Source organism: Buteo buteo, chromosome 5 (assembly GCF_964188355.1).
Source record: "Buteo buteo chromosome 5, bButBut1.hap1.1, whole genome shotgun sequence".
In the NCBI taxonomy this organism is placed as follows: domain Eukaryota; kingdom Metazoa; phylum Chordata; class Aves; order Accipitriformes; family Accipitridae; genus Buteo; species Buteo buteo.
The window spans coordinates 28,440,558-28,466,092 of NC_134175.1; the positions used below are offsets into that span (position 1 = coordinate 28,440,558).

The 25,535-nt window shown below is 39.3% G+C and overlaps 1 protein-coding gene across 1 annotated transcript in view; it reads left to right on the forward strand.

The window, feature by feature from the left end:
* Nucleotides 1-25,535, forward strand: part of PDE11A (phosphodiesterase 11A) — a 140,970-nt gene that overhangs the window by 89,270 nt on the left and 26,165 nt on the right. The window contains exons 11-14 of the mRNA XM_075029295.1: nucleotides 13,969-14,115; nucleotides 14,221-14,328; nucleotides 20,054-20,163; nucleotides 23,191-23,281. Of these exons, the coding sequence (XP_074885396.1) occupies nucleotides 13,969-14,115; nucleotides 14,221-14,328; nucleotides 20,054-20,163; nucleotides 23,191-23,281 (456 nt within the window). The remainder of the gene's footprint in view (nucleotides 1-13,968; nucleotides 14,116-14,220; nucleotides 14,329-20,053; nucleotides 20,164-23,190; nucleotides 23,282-25,535) is intronic.

Consider the following 25,535-nt stretch of genomic DNA (forward strand, 5'->3'; position numbering starts at 1 on the left):
CTCCAGGGCAGATGAAATATGAATTTTCCAGGATGTTGTGGAGGGAGGGTTTACAAGGAGCATTTTAACCTGGTGATGCCCAGGCACTGAGCTGCTCCCTGAAGCAGCCAGCCCTCTTTGTTGGCTATAGAGGGGTAAAGGAGGTTATAGCAGTCATGAGGAGTACATCCACCCTGTCTGCCTACCTTTGAATATTTGTAGTCTAACTGGGCATGTTCCTTGCCCTTGTCTTGTCATATCATCTGAGCAGGGCGCTTCTTCATGTTTTCATTTCCCTTCTGCAGAGGGGGCAGGAATATTAAAACAGTGAAAGATTTCAATATTTCTGCTTTCTGACTGCAAAAGATTTGTATGATGCAACTGTGTTGCATTTGTATGACAAGCCTGCACAAAAGCAGTTTATTTTGCAGCGTAGGAGATAAGTAAATCCTGTTTTAAAAAATTTTTTCCCTTGAGGAAAAGCTATATATGATTTGAAAGAGTTAAGGCAAAAAAAGAAACCTGTGGCCTGGAAGCTAGATAAAGGCCACAATTTATTCATGCCCAGGCAATTTTTTCTGTTCATTTATGAGTTTAGCACAGGTCATTAAATGAATTTGTAAAAGGGATAGGTTTCCTTCAGCAAGGAATAGGTTCTGGTCTGTGGATTACGTCAGGGCAAGCGCATAATGCAGATGTCAATAAGGAACTTCCTGTGGGATTTTATTAATAGACAAAGGCAAGATGTATTTATTCTTCAGTGTTTATGCTATACAGAATAATACCTGAAGACGTTTATGCTGTAGGTTAAAAAGAAGGGAGCTTGAGGGTTAGGATTAAAAAGTATGAAAAATCAACACTGATATTCTGACTGCAGAGTAAAGACACACAGTCACTAGAAATATTAAATAATAAATTACTATTTCTAAGATCAGCTACTTCATAACTAGACCAGAGCTTAAATCTTCTTGTTAAATACCTTAACAAGTAATAAACTTCAATCACTGAAAATAATAGAAAATTACAATTACATGCATCGTCAAAACTGGTCTTTGTACTAATTTTTTTAAAAAACCTGCTTCTGTAAAGCTGAAATAGATCTCAGATGATTCAGAAAATAATTCTAAGAATTTCTGCTATACTCTAATTTTCTTTTACAGTACTAAAAAAACCATTCTAAGTAGTTTAAAATATTACTGACTTATCGCCTTTAATACTTACTGGCTGTTTTTCAGTTTCTTAGTAATTATACACACTAATACAGTGGTACTTCAACAACAGAAATTTTCAGCAGAGGAGTAATAAAACACTTATCGTTATTAATTTACCCATACTAAAAAATGTGTGCTGCTACTTTGCTGCTTTTTAATACTGTGTTTTGTTATTTACATAGGGAATTTTGCATTTCTTGCATCTGTTTTCATATCCAAAACCACAATTGCCCCAGGACTTGAGAATGTTTAGGAAAACAAATTAAAAATAGCAATTGTTGGGGATGTAGTATTACTCACAAGTGAAGGTAAAATGATTTATTGTCCAACAGACCTTTTTTCTGTCCTTCAATCTGATCGGTCATCATACTCCACAAGAATCTCTTGTCAGCTAGAAAGCATCAAGGAATAAAGATAGTTCAACATTGTTACACCATTTAGCCAACGACCATGCGAAAACTGATAAGGTATAGAATACATTTAAAATGTCATGCAAGCCTGAGGAATATCTGATAAATGATTTAAAAAATAATCAACGCTTGTCAAATGATAAAGTAGTATGCTTCAGTCAGTGACAGACTTGGGAATTTATATTTGGAAAGGTTTTCAAACAGGAAGAAAAATCTATCTAGCAAAGACTTGTGCACTTATATTGGACCAGAATAATTTAAAAAATTGGGGTACTTCAGTGAATGGTGGTACTTTAGAAGTTCTTCACTGTGGGTTTATCATGGTTCTTTTGGAATCAATAAGGAGCAAATTATTCCCCATGCGGCTGATAGACATCCCTGGGGCTAGCCCTGTATGTGACAGCTCACTATTCTGAGACCTGCATTCCCAGACTGGCCCAGGAAGACCATTGTGCTGTTTGCCTTAACTTACAGAAGAAAGAATTCTTCAAAGAAATCCAGAAAAAATGGCATAATATTTCACATTTAAAATTATTCTTTATCTGTGCTTGGAGTCCTTTTGTAGCCCCAGCAGACTGACAGTTATAACTGGGAATTTTCTGGTTAAAAAATCAAGTTGCTTTTCACCAAATTTTATTTGGATAGAAATTTTCTAATTGGAATTAATATTATCAATGTTAATTTTAAAATTAATCAAGTTCCTGAGTAGTTGTACTGATCTTAAAACCAGGAAAAAAATATTTTGTTTTCCCTAGCATATACCCTACAAAAAGAAAAAATACTTTTCTTTGTTTACTTCTGCCTCTATACCGTGTTCTGGCTGCAAACAGTTGTTTGTCATAAATGTTTACTGGTATTGATTTTAAATTATTAATGGCAGTATTTCTATAGGCTTTCTTTTTTACAAAATGTTTTACAAAAGGAAACATAAATGTCCCCCAAAGGAAGAAGGCAGTGTCCTTTAAAGGCTTTTGATGTTGCCAACAAGTTTATATTAGAGCTAGAACCTTTTTATAATTAAAACTCTAGAAAATGAAGAATGGGAAATAGATGAGAAACATTTTTCTGAGATGAATATGTTTGGCCACTGGGTGCCATCCTTGCTCCACTTTAAGGCTGATCGCCTAGCAGCATTTCTGTTAAACTGTAAAATCCTGAAAAAGGTAATACCAGTGCAATTTCACACTATCGTAATGTTTGTGTGTGTGCATGTAATAGAATATGTTAGCAGCATGTCCTTCTTGTATGAGTCACCGAGAGGCTCGGGAGAGATATCTTCACAGGTTCAGCCATGTTACATCCACAGTCTCATATCCAGCAATTGGGGTTTTTTGCATTCCTCCATCAGCTGGTAAGAGCGCAGCTATGCTGAAAGACCTCTTCCCACACATGAGTGTGAGAGTGACTGTGCTCCTGTGCAGTATTAACTTAGGCTCTGGAATTATTTGAAGGAAAAAATTACATGGATGCACACTTGTTTTCTAGATCAATTCATGTTTGGGGTGTATAGGCTTGTGTCATACAAGCAAAACTATGTCTAGCATATATTATGTGAAAAATATTTGCAATTACAACCTTCTCTGGGTTATTTATTACACTGTTTCATTGTCTGCCTGGGGGGGATTCCTCTATTGTTTTAGTGTCAAAAGTCTCTTGGTTTAGCCTGGGCAAAATCCCAGGCAGAGTAAATGTACTTTCTGACAGAAATTATGTCAGTAGTTCTGCATTTTTAGTCTTTCAAATTTAAAGTGTAAACACTTTAAATGTATGAGAAATAGACTCTAGCATTTCTCTTTTCTTGCTGCAACTGTATGGAAAATGTGCAGATTGTACCTAAGGCAAAAACAGGAAACTGAATATTTTATGAGGCCATTTCTGTGAAGTGTTCTGTCATCTTGTGCTTTGCAACAAGCTACACCCAGCTCTGAACGCACACAAAAAAGCTGAGAACATCAGATACCAGTGTTTTCCAGTGCTTTTGTCATCCCCCTGTGCATACAGCATCCTGTTTGCTGCGCTTAAATGTAACTCAATTAACTCTGCTTTCTGTGCTGCCGTGCAGCAGCATGTGTTTTGTCCCAGGCATACAACAAGTTTATGGGCACACAAACAACACCCCCCCAAAACAACAAAAAATTATTTCTATTTATGGCCTTCATCAACTCTACTGTTAACAGAAGTAGACACCTGGCATCAGTTTATCTGTACTTTCCCTGAAGGAGACCCGTTGCTGTGGGAGGTGGTGGGGAAAGGTTGTAAGTGGCATAATCAGCAGTTCCGCGGCAAGTTGTGGCAGGACCTGGTCTGTGGGCAGTGCCTGCCCCAGGGTGGCACAGCAGCGACCGGGGGAAGACCTTGATGAGCTGGGTGCTGTGGCACAGCGATGTGGCCCCAGTCAGGTCCCAAATCCGGCTCCTTGCCTGGCTCATTTCTCACTTGTCTGCACGTTAACTTGTCTCTCTGCTTGAGTCAGCAGTGGCTGAGCTGTTTGTGCACCTCACGGCTTTGTGCCGGGCGTGGGCAATCCTCAGTGTCCCTAAAACGGAGTCATGCAGACAGGCCTCTTTGCTGAGATTCATACCTCCTCGGCTGATGCTGCAGCCCCTCCGCAGCACCAAACATAGGTTAAGGTTACAGGTTATAGGACTATAAGGTTATAGTCAAAAAATTAATTTGGCAGATGCAAGGTGTCTAGGAGAAAAGGAACAGTTATATCAGTCAAATATCATAAGGGCATTTTCATAGGGGCCAGTTAATGTGTATTGTAAGACCTTCATTAAGAACCTTATGAATGACAAGAAACAAGCCTTTCACCTTAAAGTAGTGATAGATGAAAGCAACTTTTATTTAAAGAAAATCTATAAAGCTAGTAATACATAGGAAGTAAGTAAAGAACTAAATAAATATAAGATTTAAGTGCCTGTTATTTGATTTTGTTGAAAGAGCAGGATCTGTATATTTTATTTTTTCCTCAGAAAACATGTGGTGATTAGGCTGTGAGTTGTGTGTGAACTAGAGCTCTGTGCTGCTGTGCAGACTGGGTGTTCAGGCTTTCTCTGCTGGTGTACTTTGTGGGATGAAGGGTGCTGTGGAGGTTGTACCTTCTGCTACAGGGAGAAGAGTTGGGCTCTATTCACAGTCTGCCCTGCAGAAGCCTCACACAGGATAACCCTCTTGACTTGTTAAACTGTAGCAAAATGAAGCTCTAGTGTTTTTTTGGAGAATGCTCTTTGGGGCAGTCCTGAGTGCTCCTAAGGAGTGATTTATGGATTCAGAAAATGATGGGTGGATTTCTTTGACACCTGCAGTCAGAACTTGACAAAAACTAAGGAGAAAAAGACAGAGATAAAACATATTTTAAGGACAATCACTGCAATGTTCTCTGTAGTATTTCTGTAAATGTGTGTTATAAATTTGAAGGTGTTTTCAATATTATTTATTGTCTACCTGACAATATTTTGCTCTAGCTGTCAGTCTAGCAGATCTGAAATAGGACTTTCTCCCCAGTGGAGCAGTAGCCCACTCATATATTTGCATAACTTTGACCACCAGTCACTGTACTGCCAGCCTGATCTGTCACAGGTGCTCGGAAAGGCAATTTTGGTGGCCAGCAGGAACACCGTCCAGTGCCATTGCTGGGCACTCCTGCAGCACTGCCACGGCCCCACGGTGGCATGCGACCAGTGGTCCTGCAGATTGGCTTGGGTGCAGTGAGTGCTGCTGGAGTACGCTGGGATGGAAAAAATAGTGTAATGCCAGTGTATATGCTATTGTGGCACTGGTGGGGGTTTTGAGGTTTTATTGGTTTGGTTTTGGTGGGGTTTTTTTAGTGTTTGTTCTTGGCAACGCTTTCATTTCTTTCTCTCATGCGCTTTCTCGCACTATGTGTCCAGCTGAGAATTGCAGGCTACAATTTGGGCTGTTCGCCCCCAAAAGAGCCAGTTCTTTCCTGTGCCTTCATGTCACGTCCTCTGTGAGAAGAACCCTGACCCTGTTCCTTCCACCCTTAGTCAGATTTTCCCTCTTCTCAGTCTTCAAGGAAGCAGCTAGAGCCTTCCCTCCCCTTCCTACACAGTCTTGTGAGGAGAAGGCTACCTTGTATCCCTTTTCCCTTGCCCTCCCAAATTTATAAGCATGAGGGGGTCAGTCTGCATTACCTATTCTGCTCTTCATGGGAGCAACAGAGCTGACTCTCTGCCTACCAAAACCAAGTAAGGCTGTTGTGGGAAATGGCAGCCTTCATGCCTGACACTTTTGTATCACAGAGAAATACTTGCCCTAGGTTTGCTGCCTGTGTTTGTTTAAAATTCTGGGACGGAGACTGAATAGACTCTTTTGTATGAGCTTCTCATCTGCACCAATGGTCATAAAAAGTTGACAGTTGCTAGCCTGTAGTATGTGACACACTGGTTATTTCCTAATCACCATAAGCCAAAAGGACGTGAACACTCCCCTGCACGCCTCGGGAGATCATTGTGTTGAATGTGCATGCCCTGTAAAATCCCAGTCCTAGGCTGCTGTGGTTATGGACTTTGGCCTTAAGAATAATAGATGCTCAGACCATTAATTGTTTTTATTTTATGTCTCTCTTCTTTTAAAATAGAAATTTCTTGTTCCTTTTATAGGCTGCCATATATTTCGTTTCTGTGTACTAGGAAACAACTTTAACATCAAGGATTGATTTTTAGAAACATGAATAATGTATTTTGTGTCTTTTCTATTATAGTTTGTAACAAAAATTTAAAAGTAATACTTTTATCTCTGAAATTTATTATTCCTTTTGATGGGTCCCAGTTTCGGAAAGTGGTATGTTCAGGCAGGACTGGTTGACTGATCAGAAACATTCAAAATACTTCTAGCTTTTTAGCGATAATTCTGGGCTTACCTTTGGAAATGGCATGTGTAATGCTGTAATGACATATCTTCACTTGTCCTTTTAAAAATAAAATTATAATAAGACAAATCGTTTCCTCAAGCACATATAGTTTTATATCAAAAGCAGAAAGTAAATACCATATTGTTGTCCTAAGCCTACAGTGCATGACAATTAAAAAAATTTCCTAAATGCTATGTTTGATAGTGATATATTGCTTAATGGCTACTTTTCTTCTAATAGAAGAAACAGAATAAATAGCTTTCTTAATGCTGTGAAGTTTCTCTTTTAATTAAAGCAAATACCAGTATTCATGCTAAGCACTAATTATGTTTGGTAAATGGTCAAACCAAATATAACTCTTTTGAAACAAGACTAAATGCAACTTTCTTTGTTCCACATTTCATGTCTAAATTGCATGTTACATTGTTAATTTGCCAGTAGAGAATGAAGCAGTATGCACCATATATACGTGCTTCAGCTGCAGATTTTGAAACTGGATGCAAGAACAGCATTATTCTCAGTTTACAGATGTAAAACTTTGACTAAAATAATGAATGACCTTTCCCAGAAAAGGGCTTAGACACCTACTGTGGGAGTTTGGGCATTTGCTTTCAGAATTGTAACCCTCTGCTTATCTGTTGGGTTGCTCTGAAGAGGTTTAAAATACATAAATCCTATTACAGGGACTGTTGATCTCTTTTATATCTGAGCAGTTGTTGGATAAAACATTCACAGAGTCTGGCACACAGAAGCAGGGAGACTGACTGATCTGATGGTGGCAAAGCATGTTTATATGGCAGTGTGAGGTCTCCTTATGTCATGTTTTCATCCAGCTGCCTTCAGATGAGTCTAAAGGCCTACTCCTATCTCATTCCAGTCTCTGGTTGTGGTTATTTGAGTATCCCTTCATACAGTGACCTCATTCAGAGAGTTGGAATTTGGTGAAAGTTGTTGAAGGGCAAATAAAGTTGGGACTTTTTTGACCTGCTTGAGCAGGGACATTGGACTGGCTGGTCTCAAGAGCTCCTCTCCAACCTAAATGATTCTGTGATGCTGCATGATTTCACTCCTGAAGGCAGCAGTAATACTACTGTGATAATCATGTTAAAAAATCATTGGAATCAAAATCCAGAGGAGAATACATGTGCACACTTTAAATGTCTTCCACACCAGCTCCCCTTTCCTGTAAATATTATAAAATTCCCTTTAAATGTCGCTGTCCTGCTTCTGCTGCGGTTGGTCATTGGAAAAGGGGTGCTAACTCAGCATTGTGAAGGGCAGAGAGATGCCATCTGCAGTCTGCAGTAACAGATGGAGGCCTTTAAAAGCCGGGTTGCTCTGGGCTTTAAAACATCCCTGAGCTGAAACATTTGATTCTTTCTCCTTTGGAGAAAGTAAGAAATGTGTCAGACTGGAACTTAACAGGCTTTGGTCTTCCATGGCTATGAAGAAGTGCAAAATTTGTCCGCTACTGCTAATAACTGACTATAAAGATACATTTCAAAAGATGCCTGCAGCTATAAATATAAGCAAGTATTTTAGAGGCCTTTATACATGAAAAGAACCCTTTACAAATAAAAATCTTTGCCATCAGAAAATATTGTCTCCAATATAGCTTGATAGAAGATTAAGTGAGAGATAAAGAAGGCATCACATTTAAATATTCTCCTCTTTGATGCTTTCTGTGCAGGTTTTGATGATCAGCCTTTAAGGTTTTCCCGTTCCTAATCTTCTGAGAGAGATTCTAGGTGAGGAGATACTTGAAGGGGGAGTCTTACTTTTTGGCGTATGTCACTGAAGCTCCAGTTTCACTATAAAGTATAAGTGAGGTCAGATCCTGACCTGCTATTGAAATAGTACATGTACTCCTGACTCAAACAGTGCCCCTAGGAGTTAAGAGGCATACCATATTGTTTTGCCATTCTTTTGCTACCTTGGAACATATATTTTATGGGATATCTTTATATGTGTTATATATATTCAAGTTTCTTGTTACTTTTTTTCCATCAGTCTGGCACTATTTTCTGATTAGGAACCCTTGCTAACCATTCCACATGTCATTGTCCATAGGGCTATATCAAAAGTGGACATATTCAGTAGTGGAAGTTACTGTTACAGAATAGTTCTGATATCACATGGGAAAAAAGCTGAACATATCAAATGGCAGAATGTGCTATTTTTTTCAACAAAGCCATACTAATATACATATTGGTAGGTTTCAAAATTCTTTCCTTGCATAATAAGCACCGATGTCTTATCCACACAGGTAGTACAACTGAAGCACAGAGTTTAAGCTGACACAGCCAAAGTAGGATTTCAGTCCAGTGTTTTCTGTGTTTGGCTGGACAGCTTCCATGGTAGTGAACATTTGACAAGGAGAAAGAATGCTTTCTGAAGAACTTGTCAGTTTCCTTATATCTGATTTTATCACATTATCAAATACGGATATAGAAGATCACAAAGAATATGCTATTAGAAGAGTTAGTACAAAATCATTCAGTAAACCTTCACTGTCAATCTGTGGAATGATATTTTTGTCCAGTGTTCTTAGTATCAAATGGGATCAAAAATTTTGTTTTCATATAACGTGTAATACTGAATGAAGTTGTTGCAATCAGACCCTTGAGCTGTAAGGATCTTCTGTTTAAGAAACTCCTTAAGCTGCCTATCACTGTGTGCCAATTTGTAGGAAATAAGGATGCAATAAGGGCATTATGGCAAGGTGAGACAAAATGTAATCATCACCTTGAAATTGCCCGCTCTCCACCACTGACCCAGACTGTCTCAACCAAATTCTGCTATAGGAGATTATTAAATATCCAGAGTGCTATTTCATATTTGTTCCTGGCATGATACAGTTTTTCCTTACATAAGGAGTTTTCTCCCTCTGACCATTTCTTATGCTGGCAGCATGTGACCTATCTGCTGGTCTCCACTGGCAGTACATCTGACTAGCTGGAACAAGAAGACTTTAGCTTAGTATAGCTTTCATATACTGAAAACTAGACTTCTAACTCACGCAGGAAGTTTAGTTTGTAAAACTGTGTGGATCGTTAGGGAAATCCATAAAGTTTTTTTCCCTGTTTGGAAGGACTGGTGATATGTTTCCAGATCCTAAAATAGCAAGACACCTATCATGAGCTTATACAAGCCATCACACCTAAAAGTTATTCAGGACAGGAATCTTGCCCCCTTTCCTTTCACCCATCTCTAAGGCATCATTCTTGTACTATTTATAACTATAAACTGGTTTAAAGTTAATTTGTAAAAGGGCATTTGATGGTATGCTTTGCATGTTTTCTCAGTAGCAGTATTGGCCATTATAGTGTGGTATATAACAGAAACTGAAAGTGGGATTAAGAGGAAAGTAATTTGCAGTAACATTAACCAAGCTGAAAGTAAAACCTGTCTCTCATTCAGGAAATATGTTCAGTAAGAGCAGCAGAAGTCTCCCTTTTTGCTTGTGTTGATTGATTGCGATCACTTCGTTCAGCCCTTACAGTGAGAATGTTGTAAAATGCTCTGTGTATACGTGAGTGCATATTATACTGCATTTTTCTGTCATATATTTACACATGAACACATAGCGCACAGAAGAAAAAACGAGTATGAACGAATACTTATCTTGTTATCTAGTTGCACGCTAACAATGTAAAGAAACTATTTTATACATTGTATGTTTTATACATACTTTTAAAACTGTATAAAATAATTGTCTTCAGCAGCACTAAGGTGTAAGCATTAAATAGTAGTTTTTATTTCAAGTGTTTAGCCTTTCAAAGTTTCCCTAAAACTTTGACTCTTTCATTTCCTTAAGTTTTCCTTCTTAGGTTTTCTTTATCCACAGCAGCCCAAAAGCTTATTAATACTGAACCAGAAACATTACTTTTCTATTCCCGTGGGCTGTCTTTTATAGTGGCCAGAACTGGGACTTTATTGTTGGTAGAAGCCACTTTGGCGTTCCATGTATTTGGAAGTATGATGGTCATTAGTGACATGTGGCCCTGTGGCGATGGCTGATGTAAGGTAAGGCTCAACCAGTCACTTGTCTCCTAGCTGTTCACACGTATCAAGCAGGCTGTGAAGCAACTTACGTGATAGCAAAGAGCTATGAGGAAAGGAGAATCCGTGTCCAATCCCGAATTGAGTACAAAGGCGCTTTTCCTCCTTCCTCTATCCATCCCAGCCCATCCCATGCCCATCTGAGTAGGGACTAGCCACAGACCTTGTCTTTATGCTCTCATTTGGGTACATGACAGTCTCCTTTTCAAGCTGCCTACAAGTGGGGATAGTTTCCTAGTCTGGTAACTGCTGACTTTGTACTTTATTAGGCAAGACCAGTTGCCTTCCGTGTGTTAAGCCCAACTTGTGTTCGTGGTTCCTTTCAAGACAAATTTTTGCTTTAGTACCAGGGGGTATGGACATGTGACCAGAGGAGGCATGTCTGGCTTTAATTTACCACAAGCTTACAGAAGAGTCATGTGAATTTTTCTCAAGGATGAAGAACGTTGAAGTTGCTTGGTCTACAAGGTAAAAAGACTTCAGAGTATAATGTTCTTAATTGTTTTTAGAAAGGGGAAATTGAACTTCAAATTGTTCAAAAGGAAGCAAGCCTTTTAGGTGATTCTAAATCACTGGGGTGCTTTAAAAAATAATTTCACTGTAACTTGAATTTTAATTGCCTGCCCCTTCCTCTTATTGTCTTGGTACTTTCATCCCCTCTGTTTTCCTGGAAGAGAGTGTTGTTATTGCTGTTTATTTTAAGAAATCTACTGGAATTTGTCCTGCAGTGCAGCAAAATTTCAAGGATGGGTATGTTTTAATATTCTGTATTATGAATATTTTTTATATCTTTGTAATTAAAAAAATGAAGTTTTAATGACTGCTCTCCTATAAACCCTGGACTGCTGCATTTCCAGTACAAGAAGCTGAGGACAGACAATGCCAGGTGCAGCCAGAATATTGCTGCAGCCCCACAACATATCATTTTTTTAACATTATTCAAATTAGTCTCAACACTCATAATTCTGTTGTTTCCTTTATTGCTGTTGTAAAGCAAATGGTTCTTTTATACAAATGTTATCTCCTGGCTATTAATTCAGCAGTTATTTTGGATTATGGCACTCCTGTTAAATTTAGGAATGTAAAACCTCATAAATATTTAAAAGTTTCAGACTGACATGGGAAGAAATTGGTTTTGACTTGCTTTGTTAATATCCTGTTATTCAGTTTGTAATAGATTTGGAATATGTTGTTATTTCTCCACTGTTTGACAAAGGGAAAAACAATTGTAGTTGAGCAACTGCTTCAAGTGTTCTCCCTTGAATTGTAACAGGCTGGTAAAAGTGCTTGTTTCCAGTAAAAAATAGCAAGGAAAATACCTGTTTTTCCTTTAAGAGGACAAAAAAAGTGAAAATTTTAATCAGAGCTCACTTCAAAGTTAATGAAAATGTAGCAGTAGGTTTGTAAAGATAGTTTCGATAAAACAATTTCAAGTAAGTCTATTTACAATCAAGTGCTTCTGTTTCAGCATCTTTGTTATTTAAACTTCTCTCTAAGGAACAAACGAGTAAGATGAACAAATGTGTTTCCTCCTTCAGAGACATTTTATAAAGAGTGCATTTACTATGCAATGAGTGTATTCATGGACTAAATATTAGTATGCATCTTGAGTATCCCCCAAAGCTCTGAAGATTAGCTGAATGATAAAAAAGTCACAATTTTTGTAAGACTGCTGAAGGTCTGGACAGCACAGTCTCTGGGCCAGCATTCCTGTTTCACACCTAACCGTATTTTCTTTCTTTCTTTACCTCAGAAGTAAATATATAGCTTTTCAGACAGATCTTAAAGGATGTTAAGGTTGGGATCATCTAGAAGTATTTAAAGTGTTTCAGTAATTATCAAAAAAACCCCGCTGAGTTGATTCAACCTGGATGAGTATGCTAGCAGACAAAGTAAGTATGCAGTTAACAGAGCTCACATCTCTGCCTGCATGCTCCAGAGCTTCTTCAGCTGTGTCCTGAGATGACACTTGACTTGATGGGTTTGTTGTATTTTCTATGTCAGTTAACATCAGTGGCATAACGCCATGAGTTTTTGTGGTATTGGCATGCTTTACTGGGTGCTGAACTGAAAAGGCTTTTCTTCTACCTAGGTAATAAGTTAACACTGCAATGTTAATACTATTTTATGGCAGGTTTACACCATCTTCTCTTACGTGGATGGTATAGCTAAACCAGCTTAATCTCTGCATGAAGTAATTATCGAGGTGGCACTTTCCCTTTGGCCAGAAAAAGCTTTTTACATGTCAGTAACTTGTTGTAGTTAGGGTGCAATATTTCAAAACACAAGTTTTCAAAAACTAAACCATACGGTGGTCACATAGAAGCTGTAACTGTGAAAGTGAACTTACAGTTGCATGAACAAATTGGTATTTTATGCAAGTGAGTAGCTGGATGTACCACACCAGCTGAGTCCATGAGATTTTAACCGATTCAGTGTGGTTCAGCTCATGGCCTGTGGGCTGGATCCAGCCCCTTTGTGAGGCTTCTACCTGACCTGTTGCCTTCTTGCTGTGGGAGACAGGGAACAGATGCTCCTTCAGCAAATGCAGCCTCCTCCACCTGCCCTCTCTAGGGAGATGAGTGGCAAGTCCAAAGGGGTGTAAGGAAGGGCAGACAAGCTGGTGAGGGTTGTCAGCACCTCCGGCTGGCTCCCACAGGTGCTGCCACTGGGCCAGCCACAACATATCTGTGTGCGCAACTGTGTGCATTAGCCAGTCCTGCACACTCATTCCTATGTTTTTGTGTGCATGGAAAGCTCATTCCTTTCTTACAAACAGAACAAAAGTCTGCTGTTACACGGACAAAGCAAAATGTAAGGCTTTTGCTGTTTTTCATTGACTTACTATGTAATCAGCGTGTTGAAAATTATTTTTCTTTTACTTTGAAAAGTACTTCTGCTGGACATTTCTTGTATTACTCTTTTTTTGGTTCTATGAATGTGTAGTGAACAGTGTAAAGCAAAGGGTACTTGTATGCTTATGAATGTAAAGACATTTGGATGAAGAAATTCTGTAGAGCAGTATATTTACTTTGCATTTCTGAATGGTAGCAATTAAAATTCCCAGATGCTGGCTGTCCAGATGTTTCTTGCATTACAGCATTGTAATTTGCATCAGAATATATTGTGTTACTGCAGTAGTTGTAAAGTGGTCAGCTCTCACAGTCTAAAGTCTACATACAGGCTCCAGTTGGGATGGTGAGCATATTTCCTGCTCGTACCAGGTTGTTCTTCCCACTGTTTCCCTGCTCTGTTAGCTTGATGTGGTTATATTTCTCAGATGAAGACTTTTATTGCTCGGCATTCACATCAAGCAGGGGATGTATTGGCAGGTCAGAACTGATGTGTGGATGGTTTCTTGTAAGAGTGACACAGAAAAAAAGACCAAAGTTTTGAATCAGAAGTTTCCCTTTCCCTTTGGCATTTTCAGGCAGCAAACATCCCTCTGGTGTCGGAGCTTGGCATTGATGATATCCATTTTGATGACTTCTCACTTGATGTAGATGCCATGATTACTGCAGCCCTGCGGATGTTCATGGAACTTGGAATGGTTCAGAAATTTAAAATTGACTACGAGGTAACCATCTGCGCTTCACAGATATCTGCTGCTTTTGCCTTGGCACTGCTCTGTCCATTTGTACACATTTAGTAGCCCTGATACAATTTGTACTTTTCATTTCAGACGCTGTGTAGGTGGCTTTTGACGGTTAGGAAGAATTATCGAATGGTTTTGTATCACAACTGGAGGCATGCTTTTAATGTCTGCCAGCTAATGTTTGCCATGTTAACTGTAAGTATCCAGCTACAGACACAATCTCATAAGAGCTTTTATTGCTACGTTGCCTTACCTGTCTAAACATTTTCCAACACTTGATATCTTTTCTAGTTGCTATGATACTCATTCATTTCCACTAGAAATGCATACGGAAGTTATTCAATTTAAGGCGGCACATATTTGGCAAAACCCTACAGTGTTTTAGTGACAGTGATATCACAGGCACATTAAAGTGACTGAAAACAGATGGCAGTCTTGGAGTGAGCTTGTTATTATAGATCTTGATCTTACAAAAATGTTTTTCTTTTGGAATTCTTTGATTTGACATTTATTTCAGACTCTTAAACTGGGAAGTACAAGAACAAGGAAGAATAGAATCCCAGAAGTATTTGTTATGTTGATATTTATTACCTTATCCAGCTTCATCTAAATAGTTGTAGAAGGTATTGCCTTAAAACATTTTAAGATTAGCTTCCAACACAGTGTTCTAAGTGAATCTTGTTTCTCCATTGGACACTGTATCACCTTCTGGGTTTTATTAACATGTATCTCCATCATTACCTGTAACTCCTTTCAGCATACAAGTAAATTCTGTTGAAAGTACCACTGCTCTTACTCGCTCTCTCTCCCTACACCACAGCAACCTCACTGCATGAAATAATCCATGTTTGGCTAGTCAATTCTTGTAAACATATCAATAAAAAGCTTGGTGGTCCCAGAGAAGCGACATGTCTGTATGCACATAACGCTTTCTGTTGTGCTTTACATTTTGGGTTTGCCTTCTCTCCAGATAAAAATAAGAATTCAAGTTTTTCCATTTTTTTTCTTCATGTTCAGTTTTAACGACCAGAGTAATCTATTGTGATTCTTAAAGTGGTCATATTAATAGCACTGGTGCAAGTAGTTATTTATATGGGATATCATGTGCTTGTTCCCTAATTTTCAATCACTGAATGTTTATATTCTTGTTGCTGGCCAGTCTCGGCGGTGTGGCCAGCGTTTGGACCCTGTCCATAGATACGGAGACTCCACAGCCCATGCCATTTGCAGCACGTCAGCACCGTGTTACATGGACTTGAGGCAGCCTGTAGCCTGTTTCCTGCTCACAGGGCACAGCTGACTTGTGCGGGAGTTCCCAGCTGTCCTCCTCCATTTGGCATTGTCTCTGTGGCAGAACTTTGTGTGTCGGGTGAGAAAAAAAGGGTACGTGTCCCCTAGCAGGTAGAAGTTTGTCTAGTGCTAGGTCCATTGTAACTCTGTGGGTTTGCTTCTGTGAGCATTTACGGAGGCGTGCCAAAGTTGTACCATATGCCATGAGAGAAGGGAAGTGGAGACGTTCAACAAGAGAGAAAGGTCACCTCTTTTTCTGGGCATGAGGCTGTTCAGCTTAGCAGAATGAATGTTGTTTCAGCAGGCATTTTCTGATGATCTCTAATGAAATCTTGTGGTAACTTGTAGGCATCAGTCGTTTTTAAAGTTTTATAAACTTTATAGTTATAGAAAAAGGAAAAGCTTTTTCCTCTGAGGGGTAAGGGCAGAGTCAGGCAGCGCCGTTCAACTGGGAATTACATAAATTTTTGCCAAAGGCTGCCAGGGGGTGAGGAGCCCTCAAACCTCACCCGTGAGGACCTCTAGGTGGAGCTCCGAGGCCAGGTTTTCGGCAGGCTGGCTGCTCTTTCGGTGGGAAACTCGTCTCTCCCACCAGGCAGCTCCATCTCAGCCAGCGGTGACTACAGTGGCAGATTCCTGCTGCTTCAGCAGCCACCAGCGAGCCTGCGAGGCCTCAGTCATAAACGGCTTTGACCGTGGTTCTCAAAGCATCGTTTCGGGATCCTTTTAGCAGTCAGCACAGGGACGCAACTGTCTGTGGGAGGTGATCCAGGACTTTCAAGCCAAGCTCATTTCATTGCCCACACTCCTGGTAATAAACCGAACGAGCAGTTCCACATGCAGGGCTGGATACATGTGCCCGCGGTGTTGGACTTGCCATGCATCCCACCCCGCTTCGCTGTGGCTCTGGCTGAGAACACAAATAAGTTCAGGTGTATGATCCACTTGGGCTGCTCTCCGTTCCAGAGATAGGAAGGCTGATCTTGTGAAAAAAGACACAAAGGAGAGAGTCAAGAGACTAGTAATAGTACAAGGCTTGCTCTTACTGCATTTGTCTTGGGGGAACCATCCGAGTTAGTATGTGCCTTGTTTTTTCACTTGCAAAAAGGGGAAAATTCTTTGACCATCAAAGAGGGTCTGATGGTCAAGAAGGTGCTGCTTTGTGCAGTTATTGCACCCTATTCCTGATTTCTCTATGACAGTCAGCAATATTGACTGCACCACAAATATAAACCAATAGGTCTATTTTAGGGGGTTTTCAGGTAGGACTTACTATAGCATAGTAATGTTGTTGTGGTTTACCCCCAGATGGCAACTAAGCACCACGCAGCTGCTTGCTCCGCCCCCAGCCCTGCACCCCCCCCCCTCAGTGGGGTGGGGAGAAGAATCGGAAAAAAAGTAAAACTCGTGGATTGAGATAAGAACAGTTTACTAATTGAAATAAAACAAAATATAATAAAAATAATAATTGCAATGAAAAGGAAGATAACAAAGAGAGAAATAAAACCCAAGAAAAACAAGTGACGCACAATGCAATTGCTCACCACCTGCTGACCGATGCCCAGCTAGTCCCCAAGCAGTGATCCCAGCCTCCTGGCCAATTCCCCCCAGTTTATATATTGAGTATGACGTTCTATGGTATGGAATATCCTTTCGGCTAGTTCGGGTCAGCTGTCCTGGCCATGCTCCCTCCCAGCTTCTTGTGCACCTGGCAGAGCATGGGAAACTGAAAAATCCTTGACTTAGGATGCTACTTAGCAACAACTAAAACGTCAGTGTGTTATCAACATTATTCTCATACTAAATCCAAAACACAGCACTGTACCAGCTACTAGGAAGAAAATTAATTCTATCCCAGACGAAACCAGGACAAACATCTAATCTGTAATGTGGTAGCCTCTAATGGCCCGACCATGCTCCCACTGAATGCAGAATGAAAACTCAGCTGGGCTGAACAAATCCAAAAAAGCTTAAACTACTCCTGGGTCAGCCTTCTGCATATCTAAGGTATGTTCCTGTATATCTAAGTGTGTATTTTCTCTCTCCAGTTAGACACTAAACAATTATAAGCCCAGTCCTGTAAGCCATGCTTCTGTATTTCAAACTCACCCAAATATTCTGAAGACAAGCTGAAGCAAGACTGCTTCTGCAAATTAAGGACATCACGTGAGAGTAAACTGCAGGATCATGCCCAGGCTTCATTATCAATGCCTTTGCCTAATGCAGTTCACATTGTTACTTATTTCAAAAAGTAAAAATGAACAAGTAAACAATACAAAATTAAAATCCCATCTGGTGTGCTAATAACAAAACATATAAATGTGGGGCAAGGTATAATGAATGCAATTCATTTCCTCACATGAAAGAATGACCTCCATAACTCACTGGAGACTCTGCCACTCATGAGTTATGGGTCATTCCTTTTCTGGTGAAAATAAATTTTACTGCACTGTCATCTACAGCCATGTATTTTTTTCTCTCTGTGTAAATTCAAAAAATGGAGAAATGTAATCCTCTATTTTCTTACATTATGTTCAAAGCAGATATCCCCTTACCGTAACGCTGTTTTAAATTAAATGGTTTTTATTAAGTGAAATATGATATATTTCTCTCATATATTCAATGACGAGACTTTTGATTAAATAAAATGTTGCATTTATTTTTGAGATATTGCTACTGTTAATGAATTCCTTAATCGGCTTTCCTGCATTTGCACTACAGGTTGCATCCTTGAGTTTAATCAAAGCTTGTGTTATGCTAAAGAATATTTATTACAGCATCAATTTCATATTATAAAACTTCTATTTTAAGTTGTTTTAACTTAGCCATGAACGTCTTCTCTAGAATGAAATTTGACATGTGGCATGTTGTCAGTTACAAACCTATTTTTAATCCCTTTTTTAAAAATAGACCTTGATTATTATTTGTTATACAAGAGCAATGTTTAAAATATAAAAAAAGAAAACACTAGTTTTCAGAGAATTTCCTCTGCCTGGGTAGCTGTTACTGAAACTAAAAAAAGCAATACCATTAGCAATCAGGAGAACCTCTTTCATAATATTCAAGTTACTGTGTGTACCAGTGGATTGTACACAAAAGGAATCTTTTTTCCTCATATTTGATCATGTTTTCTGATATGTAAACTTTGCGCACAATTATAAAGCTTTTGTAGCAAGTCCTGCACTTCCTCAATTCCCACTGAAATGCATTCCTGAGGACCTGGAGGAGCTTGGCTCCCTGTACTGCCTAAATATTAATTGCAGCCACATTTCAGACTATGAAAACAGAGGCTATTCGGATTTGAGTGTGCACTTATTTAAGTAGAATTTGTGGTCTTTAGAGTGAACAGCAGAGTTTTCACATGGAATTGCAGCAACTGACTGGCATTTCTGAGTGGGCTGTAAGTTCCTGCCAGGTAAGGACATCAAGTCCCGCTGATATTCACTATCTTCTTGCCAGTGGGTGAAATTATGCCCCATTGAAAATCAATGGAATTCAGGATTTCTTACACGTTTCGTGTTCAGCCTTGGTTTGGTCCTCTAGTATAAATGTATTTTATATTCCTTTTGTATCATTTCCTTTCATACTAACTAGATCACGTGGCTAATTGAGGAGTGTCATTTGAGACTGGCACTGTGGAAACACAAGTCTTACGATTTTCCAGCTCAGCCAGTCATTTTTGCAGGTAGTGTGCCGTTATGCTTCTGAAGAGTTGAAAAATCAGGTTGTTTCTGCCATGGGTAAGATGCACAGCACCAAAGAGGTGGTGTCCCACGCAGGCTCCAGCACGTCCTCCAGACAGGATCTGTTCAGGATTCTTGGGGTTAGCCCTACCAGTAGCGTTTCTTTTCTGACATAAGGCAGTTCAGGCAGGAAAACTGCTATGGTAAGTATCCATGAGGAGAAGTATAGTGGCAAAAAAGTGTTTCTAGGATCAGCCCCCCCATTCACACGGGCATATCTGGTCTTAGCTGCTAGTGGGGAATTTCAATACATCAGTTTTCAAAATTGTCTCCCAAATTCAAGTGGGTATCTGCAGCAGAAATATGCCGTTTGAGACAGTTCCTCTTTAAATCATGCCACTTCATTTCGCGTGTCCCAGATAACAAACCTCTTAATAGTTTGTAACAATTCCATAGAGTATATTTTAGCTGGCTCCTTTTATAGCTATTTTGATTTAACATCTCAGCTATCTCTGACAGTAGGGACTGGCTAAGATGGTGACCTCAGGATTGAATAAATCTGTCTAAATACTTCTCTGAACAATAATTTCAAAATGGAATCAATTTTGGTTTGTGTTTCTGTGATATGAAATTCCAGTTCTTGTCTTAGTGTGTAGTTGTTGGTGTTTGGTTTTAGCTTTTTTTGCCTTTAGAGCCTTCTGGGTAGTGGAGAAATGGCATGCTGGAAATGCAACAGAGATATAATAACAGATCACTCCAAGGACGTTATCTATTCTGCTAACCATCTAACATACAGCAGGGAATATAATATGACAATAAAGCGTTTATCTTCTCCTTACTGAAACATTCATGGTATCAAAACAACATTGACTGTTGCTTGATGGACTACCATTACTTATCCCTTTTGCTACTGATAGTTACAGCTGCTATTTTTTTTCTGCTCTCAGACTGCAGGATTTCAGGAGATTCTAACTGAAATTGAAATTTTAGCTTTGATTGTGGGATGCTTATGTCATGACCTTGACCACAGGGGAACCAACAATGCCTTCCAAGCCAAGTAAGTTTTCTAATTCTTATTACTTTAATTTGGTTTTCTTCCACAGAAGAGCAAAAGGTGACCAGGATAAAGAATGAAGCATTAATTTCAGGCCTCCTAGGCCAAGGCCAAGTATTTTTATTCTTGTATGTAGTGAGGGACTATCCATCTTTATCATTCTCTGTTCTTTTGGGTAATTGCTGGCTTGTCCTTTGTATCAGGCTGTTGAACTGACACCGTGTATTGAAACATGGTGCCAAAATTCTATGTTCTTTTCAGGCTCAGGTATTACTGATGCTGGTATTCAAACCAGGAAACACTGAAACTGTCTATCTGGGTTGTTCTTGCTGGCTGGAATGCATGATGTTAAGCAAAATCTTGTTAAACTATTAAGAAGAAAAGAAGATAGGTAAAACTGAAATAATGCTTTCACAAAAACTTTCACACTAGTATAGATAAGCATACATAAAGTGATTCCTAGCTTATGAAGTATGAAACCACTGCCATCATGCTGGACCTCTGATGCATATTGTCTGCAGCGGTGGCTGGAGTAGTTGCCTCACCACACACCCATCATTTGTGGAGCACACAGGGTCCCTGGTCTGTAGGAATGCCTCCTTCCTGGCCTGCCCCAGACACCAGAGCACACAGAGCCTGTTCAGAGACATGCTGCAGTGGGCAGCGGTGGGCTGGCCACCCACTGCAATGGTCAGTACCTACCAGAACACGAAGGTGGATCTTGAAGGCAGATTCTTACATCACCTATGTGAAATCTTGCTCTCCAGACTGTTTTCAGTTCTAAAAATTAATTTTATGCTATTCAAAATTCTTAGGACCTGATTCAGCAGCCCTCACTTGCATATATATATTTTACTGTCCAGGCTGCTGCCCTCCAACACAGTGAAGTAGAAGCAGGTTTGTAGAAGGTTTGAGGGTACTTCTTACTGTGGTGGTAAGGGAACTCCCTTGACCAAGGTCAAATTCTTTCTAAAATCTGCATTCCCTGAGAATAGGGGGGGACAACAGGAAGTGTCCCCTGACAACATCCTGGCCAAGCTGTGAAATAAAGGTGTCGGTCACAGAGAGTCCTCCAAATCCCATGTTGTTTTCTTGACTCCCCAGGTCCTCTACAGTCAAAACAGGAGGCCTTGAGGCTCTCGTCGGGCAGATCCCAGCATGCATTTGCAGCTTTGTCTGTTCTGCATTACTGCTAATCCTCCAGTGTGATGGGGAAGTGGTCAAATGGTTGTCCAAAGATATTTGAAAGATAAGGTGATGTTGTATTAAGCCTATTTTGTCCCTATCTTTTGCAGAAATACTCTGCTGCAATGTGTGTATGCACGGGCTGCTGCATTTCTGGGGGCGAGTTGCCTCAGTGAACATCACTCAAATTGATGTTTCTGATATTCGCTAAGCTGCCATTTCCTGAGCTATTGGTGTTGCTGTACAGTCTCAATGAAACAATGACACTGTCTGGATCTTCAATCACCATAGCAAGGAAAATCAATTGCAGTTCTCAAAAGACAGAGCTCATGGTGCAAAGGTTACCAAGCACTACTAGATGCCTTTTTGCAGCTGAGTCTTGAAGGGAATCAAAAAAGACGAGACAAATGGGAAGGAAGCTTAGCTGATTGATGTTTATGTTCCTAATTTACAAAAATGAGACCTAAGATTTACATCCTGACCGTTTTAGGCTCTGATTAAGTTAACCACTTCTCCACTCTAACATCACACAACAATATCTCTTGTGCAGAGGGATGGCTGAGTTAAAGGTAGAGGTTTTGGCATTAGACTGCTATCACTTATACTTGTTGTTTGACAACAGAGTACAAAGAGGAGGCTACTATTTTACGACTCCATAAAGAAATTGCTGAAGACATTTAACAAAAGACAAACATTACCACACATGTATAAAACATCCCTGAAAACAGAAGCTGTAGTTTTCATAACAGCAGCTGTGATTTATTCCTCTAACCTGACATAAATTTAAGTATCACATTTTCCTATTTTATCTTCAGTGTTCAATACTGCTGTTCTGTGTGATGAAAGTTCAAGAGGTATGTGATGGAGGCAATATCAGTTGTGTGAAATGGCTCAGTTATATATATCAACACCACGTTCTCTAGGGATAATGTTTCCTGGACATCCTTCTCTCTAATATAGCTGCTTCTGGTAATTAAATATCAGTATGGTGCAGTTTTATAGTATATGCTCCTAGGAGACTCTTTCTGTTTGTCTCTAGCATAATCTCTTATTTTCATTTCTTTGGAAAGAAAACCCATCTTGTCGCTTTAGGCTGGATCCCAGAAGTGGAAGTACTGGTGAACAGTAACTATTCTTACAATCCAGTCCCGGTCTCTGCACCTCCTAACGATTCTCAATTTTATAATTGTATTCTATAGATTTTTGTTCTTTAAACTTAGAAAACCCACCTACTCCGTGCTTTTTGAAGCCAATTTTGTTTTGGACAATAAACATGGTGAGAAAATACATTCTAAAGAGATGCTAAACTTCACTTTTATATTCACTGCTCTCACTTATGTTTTTTTACCTTAGTATTTTTTTTAAGTGCCTGATTTTACATACAGACAGAACATCACTGCATTTGCAGTTGGTTTTTTGTTGTTGTGTTTTGGGGGGTTTTAAGAGTTTGTTATCACCCATTGTAAGCCATTGTGTTTATATCTATTAAGAATTAAAAATAAAAAGTAGTAGCAGAACAGACGGTCCTAGCCCAGGGACGTTACTGTTTGTCTTTACTGCACAGTGGTGCGCCTGTGCTGTTGCATCACTGAGGCACTTTGAAAGTTGCATTACAAAATTTCATGTAGTTCCAGGAAAATCTTTAGTCAGCTGATGATATTTAGCAAAGTCTGGAACATAAATGCCTTGTATCTGGCTTTAAACTAGTATTTTGATCTTGTCAACTGTCTTAAGTGTGGTTGCTGAAATGGAGTGTGGCTACGTGCTTTTGTTACTGAATCGTCTCTGAAACCTGCTTCGTAAGCAGACGAGCAGTATTTGTTGACTCCCCATGTTCTGTTTCAGGAGCGGATCAGCCTTAGCTCAGCTCTATGGCACCTCTGCTACCTTGGAGCACCACCATTTCAATCATGCTGTCATGATTCTCCAAAGTGAGGTACAAAAGCATTGCTATTAATCTCACTGTAAGCTGTTGGGCAGTTTCAGCCGGAGAAAGGAAATACCACACACAGTACCTTTTTAATGCCCTCTCCTTGAGGAATTATTTATTGGTTACCACAAAGGTCACAACTAGCACAAAATTAAACAACTACAAATGCTGATCATAGAGCCCAGAGATTATATTTGTCTCAATCAGCTAGGGGCAAGGAGAACATATCCTCATCATATTGTCAGCTTTTCTCAGTCTTCTTACATATATCCTGCTCAGTGGTTTATGGGTAGGCGAAACAAGCTCTTACGTTTCCCCACAGGTGTAGTATTCAGAGTATCACAGTCATCCTTTACTGGATCAATTTAATTTCTTTGACAGTCTTTCTGTAATCAGTATTTTTATAATGGTTTGCATATTTTGCTAAATGATTTTTCTAAAAAATATCAGTAATATCATGCTGTCCAGTGTACACTGGTTGCTTTGCAGATACACATAAAGACATAGTTCTTGCCTAGAATATCTTGCACATAGGAGTATGCAGCATGCGCTACCCCAGAGATGTAGTGAGAAAAGTAGAAGGATGGACACGCAATCCTTACAAAACAATGGATGTATTTTCTTAATGTACACAGATAGGCTGTTACAAAATGCATTCAGTATATATAAAAACAAAAATGTTGTTCATGCAGCACAATTGGAGACCATATGCTGATCTGCAATAACTTTTGAAGAGCATCTGGGAATGTCCCATGATCACAGACAAATGGGAACAGGGTGAGGGCTTTACCTCTGTGTATGGTGCACAGAGGCTAGTCATGGGACTGTGGCTTTAGTGTTCAGTTTCTCAGTATTATATTAAAAAAGTAGACATAGGAAAGGAGAGCACCAGCATGAGATTTAAACAGCTCAATCTGCTTAGCCTAGCCTAGTTTATCTGAAAGGCGATACTAGGAATTAAATGGCTCCTTATACTACTAGGGAAAGGCATAAGAAAAAGCAGCATTTGAAAGTTAAACAGACTGGTTCAGAATAGGAAAAAAGAAAAGGCTTTTAGGGCTTTTTGCTTGTTTGTTTTTGTTGGTTGGTTTTTTTTCTAAACCAATGAGACTGTTCAGCCTCTGGAGCAAGCCTTCCTGGAAAACAGTGATTTCTCTAGTTCCTGAAATCTTCATCATGACTGAATGTCTTTTTGAAGACAGGCACAAGACATGGACAACTCTGTGAAAGTTTATAGCTCATGTCAGTCTAGATGCTTTTCTTTACCTTTTCCAGCTTAAAAATCAAGAGATTTATGAAAAAAAAAATACTTTTTTTCCTTGAAATCTACTCCAGCTTCCTTCAGAGATGTAAAATATTACTTGAAATGCAAGTCCTCCCCTTTGATCATTCAGGCAGCTTCTTCTCCAGGTCCTCATTTCTAGACCAGAAAAATAATCATACAGGATTTTTATCCAATAGATACTATTTGCTAATGGAACACAACACCCCTTAGTTTGGAATAACTGCAGATTTGGATCCTCCAATCTAAAGATACACCAACTTTCACTAGCTGAGTGGCTGGTCTCCTCTCTCAAATAAACTGAAATTAGATTATATCCTATCCACTGATGTTGATATTCTAGTCTGTCTTTGCTGTCTAGAAGGAAAGTAGAATGTATTTTCTTGTGTGGACAAAGGAGCTATTTATCCTTTACTCTTGAACATGCTAACCTCAGTATAAGTGATCTTGAGCTTTGTAGTAACATGGTTTTATACACTGTGAAACAGGTCAGAAAGGCAACAGATATCATAGAACAACAGACAACTTGGTAAATTGCCCCTGTTGTAAGAGCTGCTATTTTCCTGATACATTTTGCTTTATTTTCTCCTGAGTATTTTGGTTTTAAAATTGTTTTTTCATAAATAAGCTTTAGATTCTCAAATCCTTTTCAATATTTAGTTGAAAAGAAATAATCATTTCATTGGCACAGAGAAGACCATCTTTTATGCATGGCAAATTATTTTTTTAGTCCAACAATTAGCTGATTTATTAAAAAATACCATTTCTACCTCCAGACCTTATTTCATCTATGTCCTCAGACCATCATGGTTATTAGCAATCCTGTTCCTGGAAAATTCTTGGGTTTAAGGGCATTTTAATCTTCCTAAGCAGTAGATGGCAGTGCATACTGAATGTGTGCAATACAGTGCTAAATACCACCAAAAAAAGACTCTGTTTAGCAAGAACCTCATTATTTCTTTAGGTAATTTGAAAAAA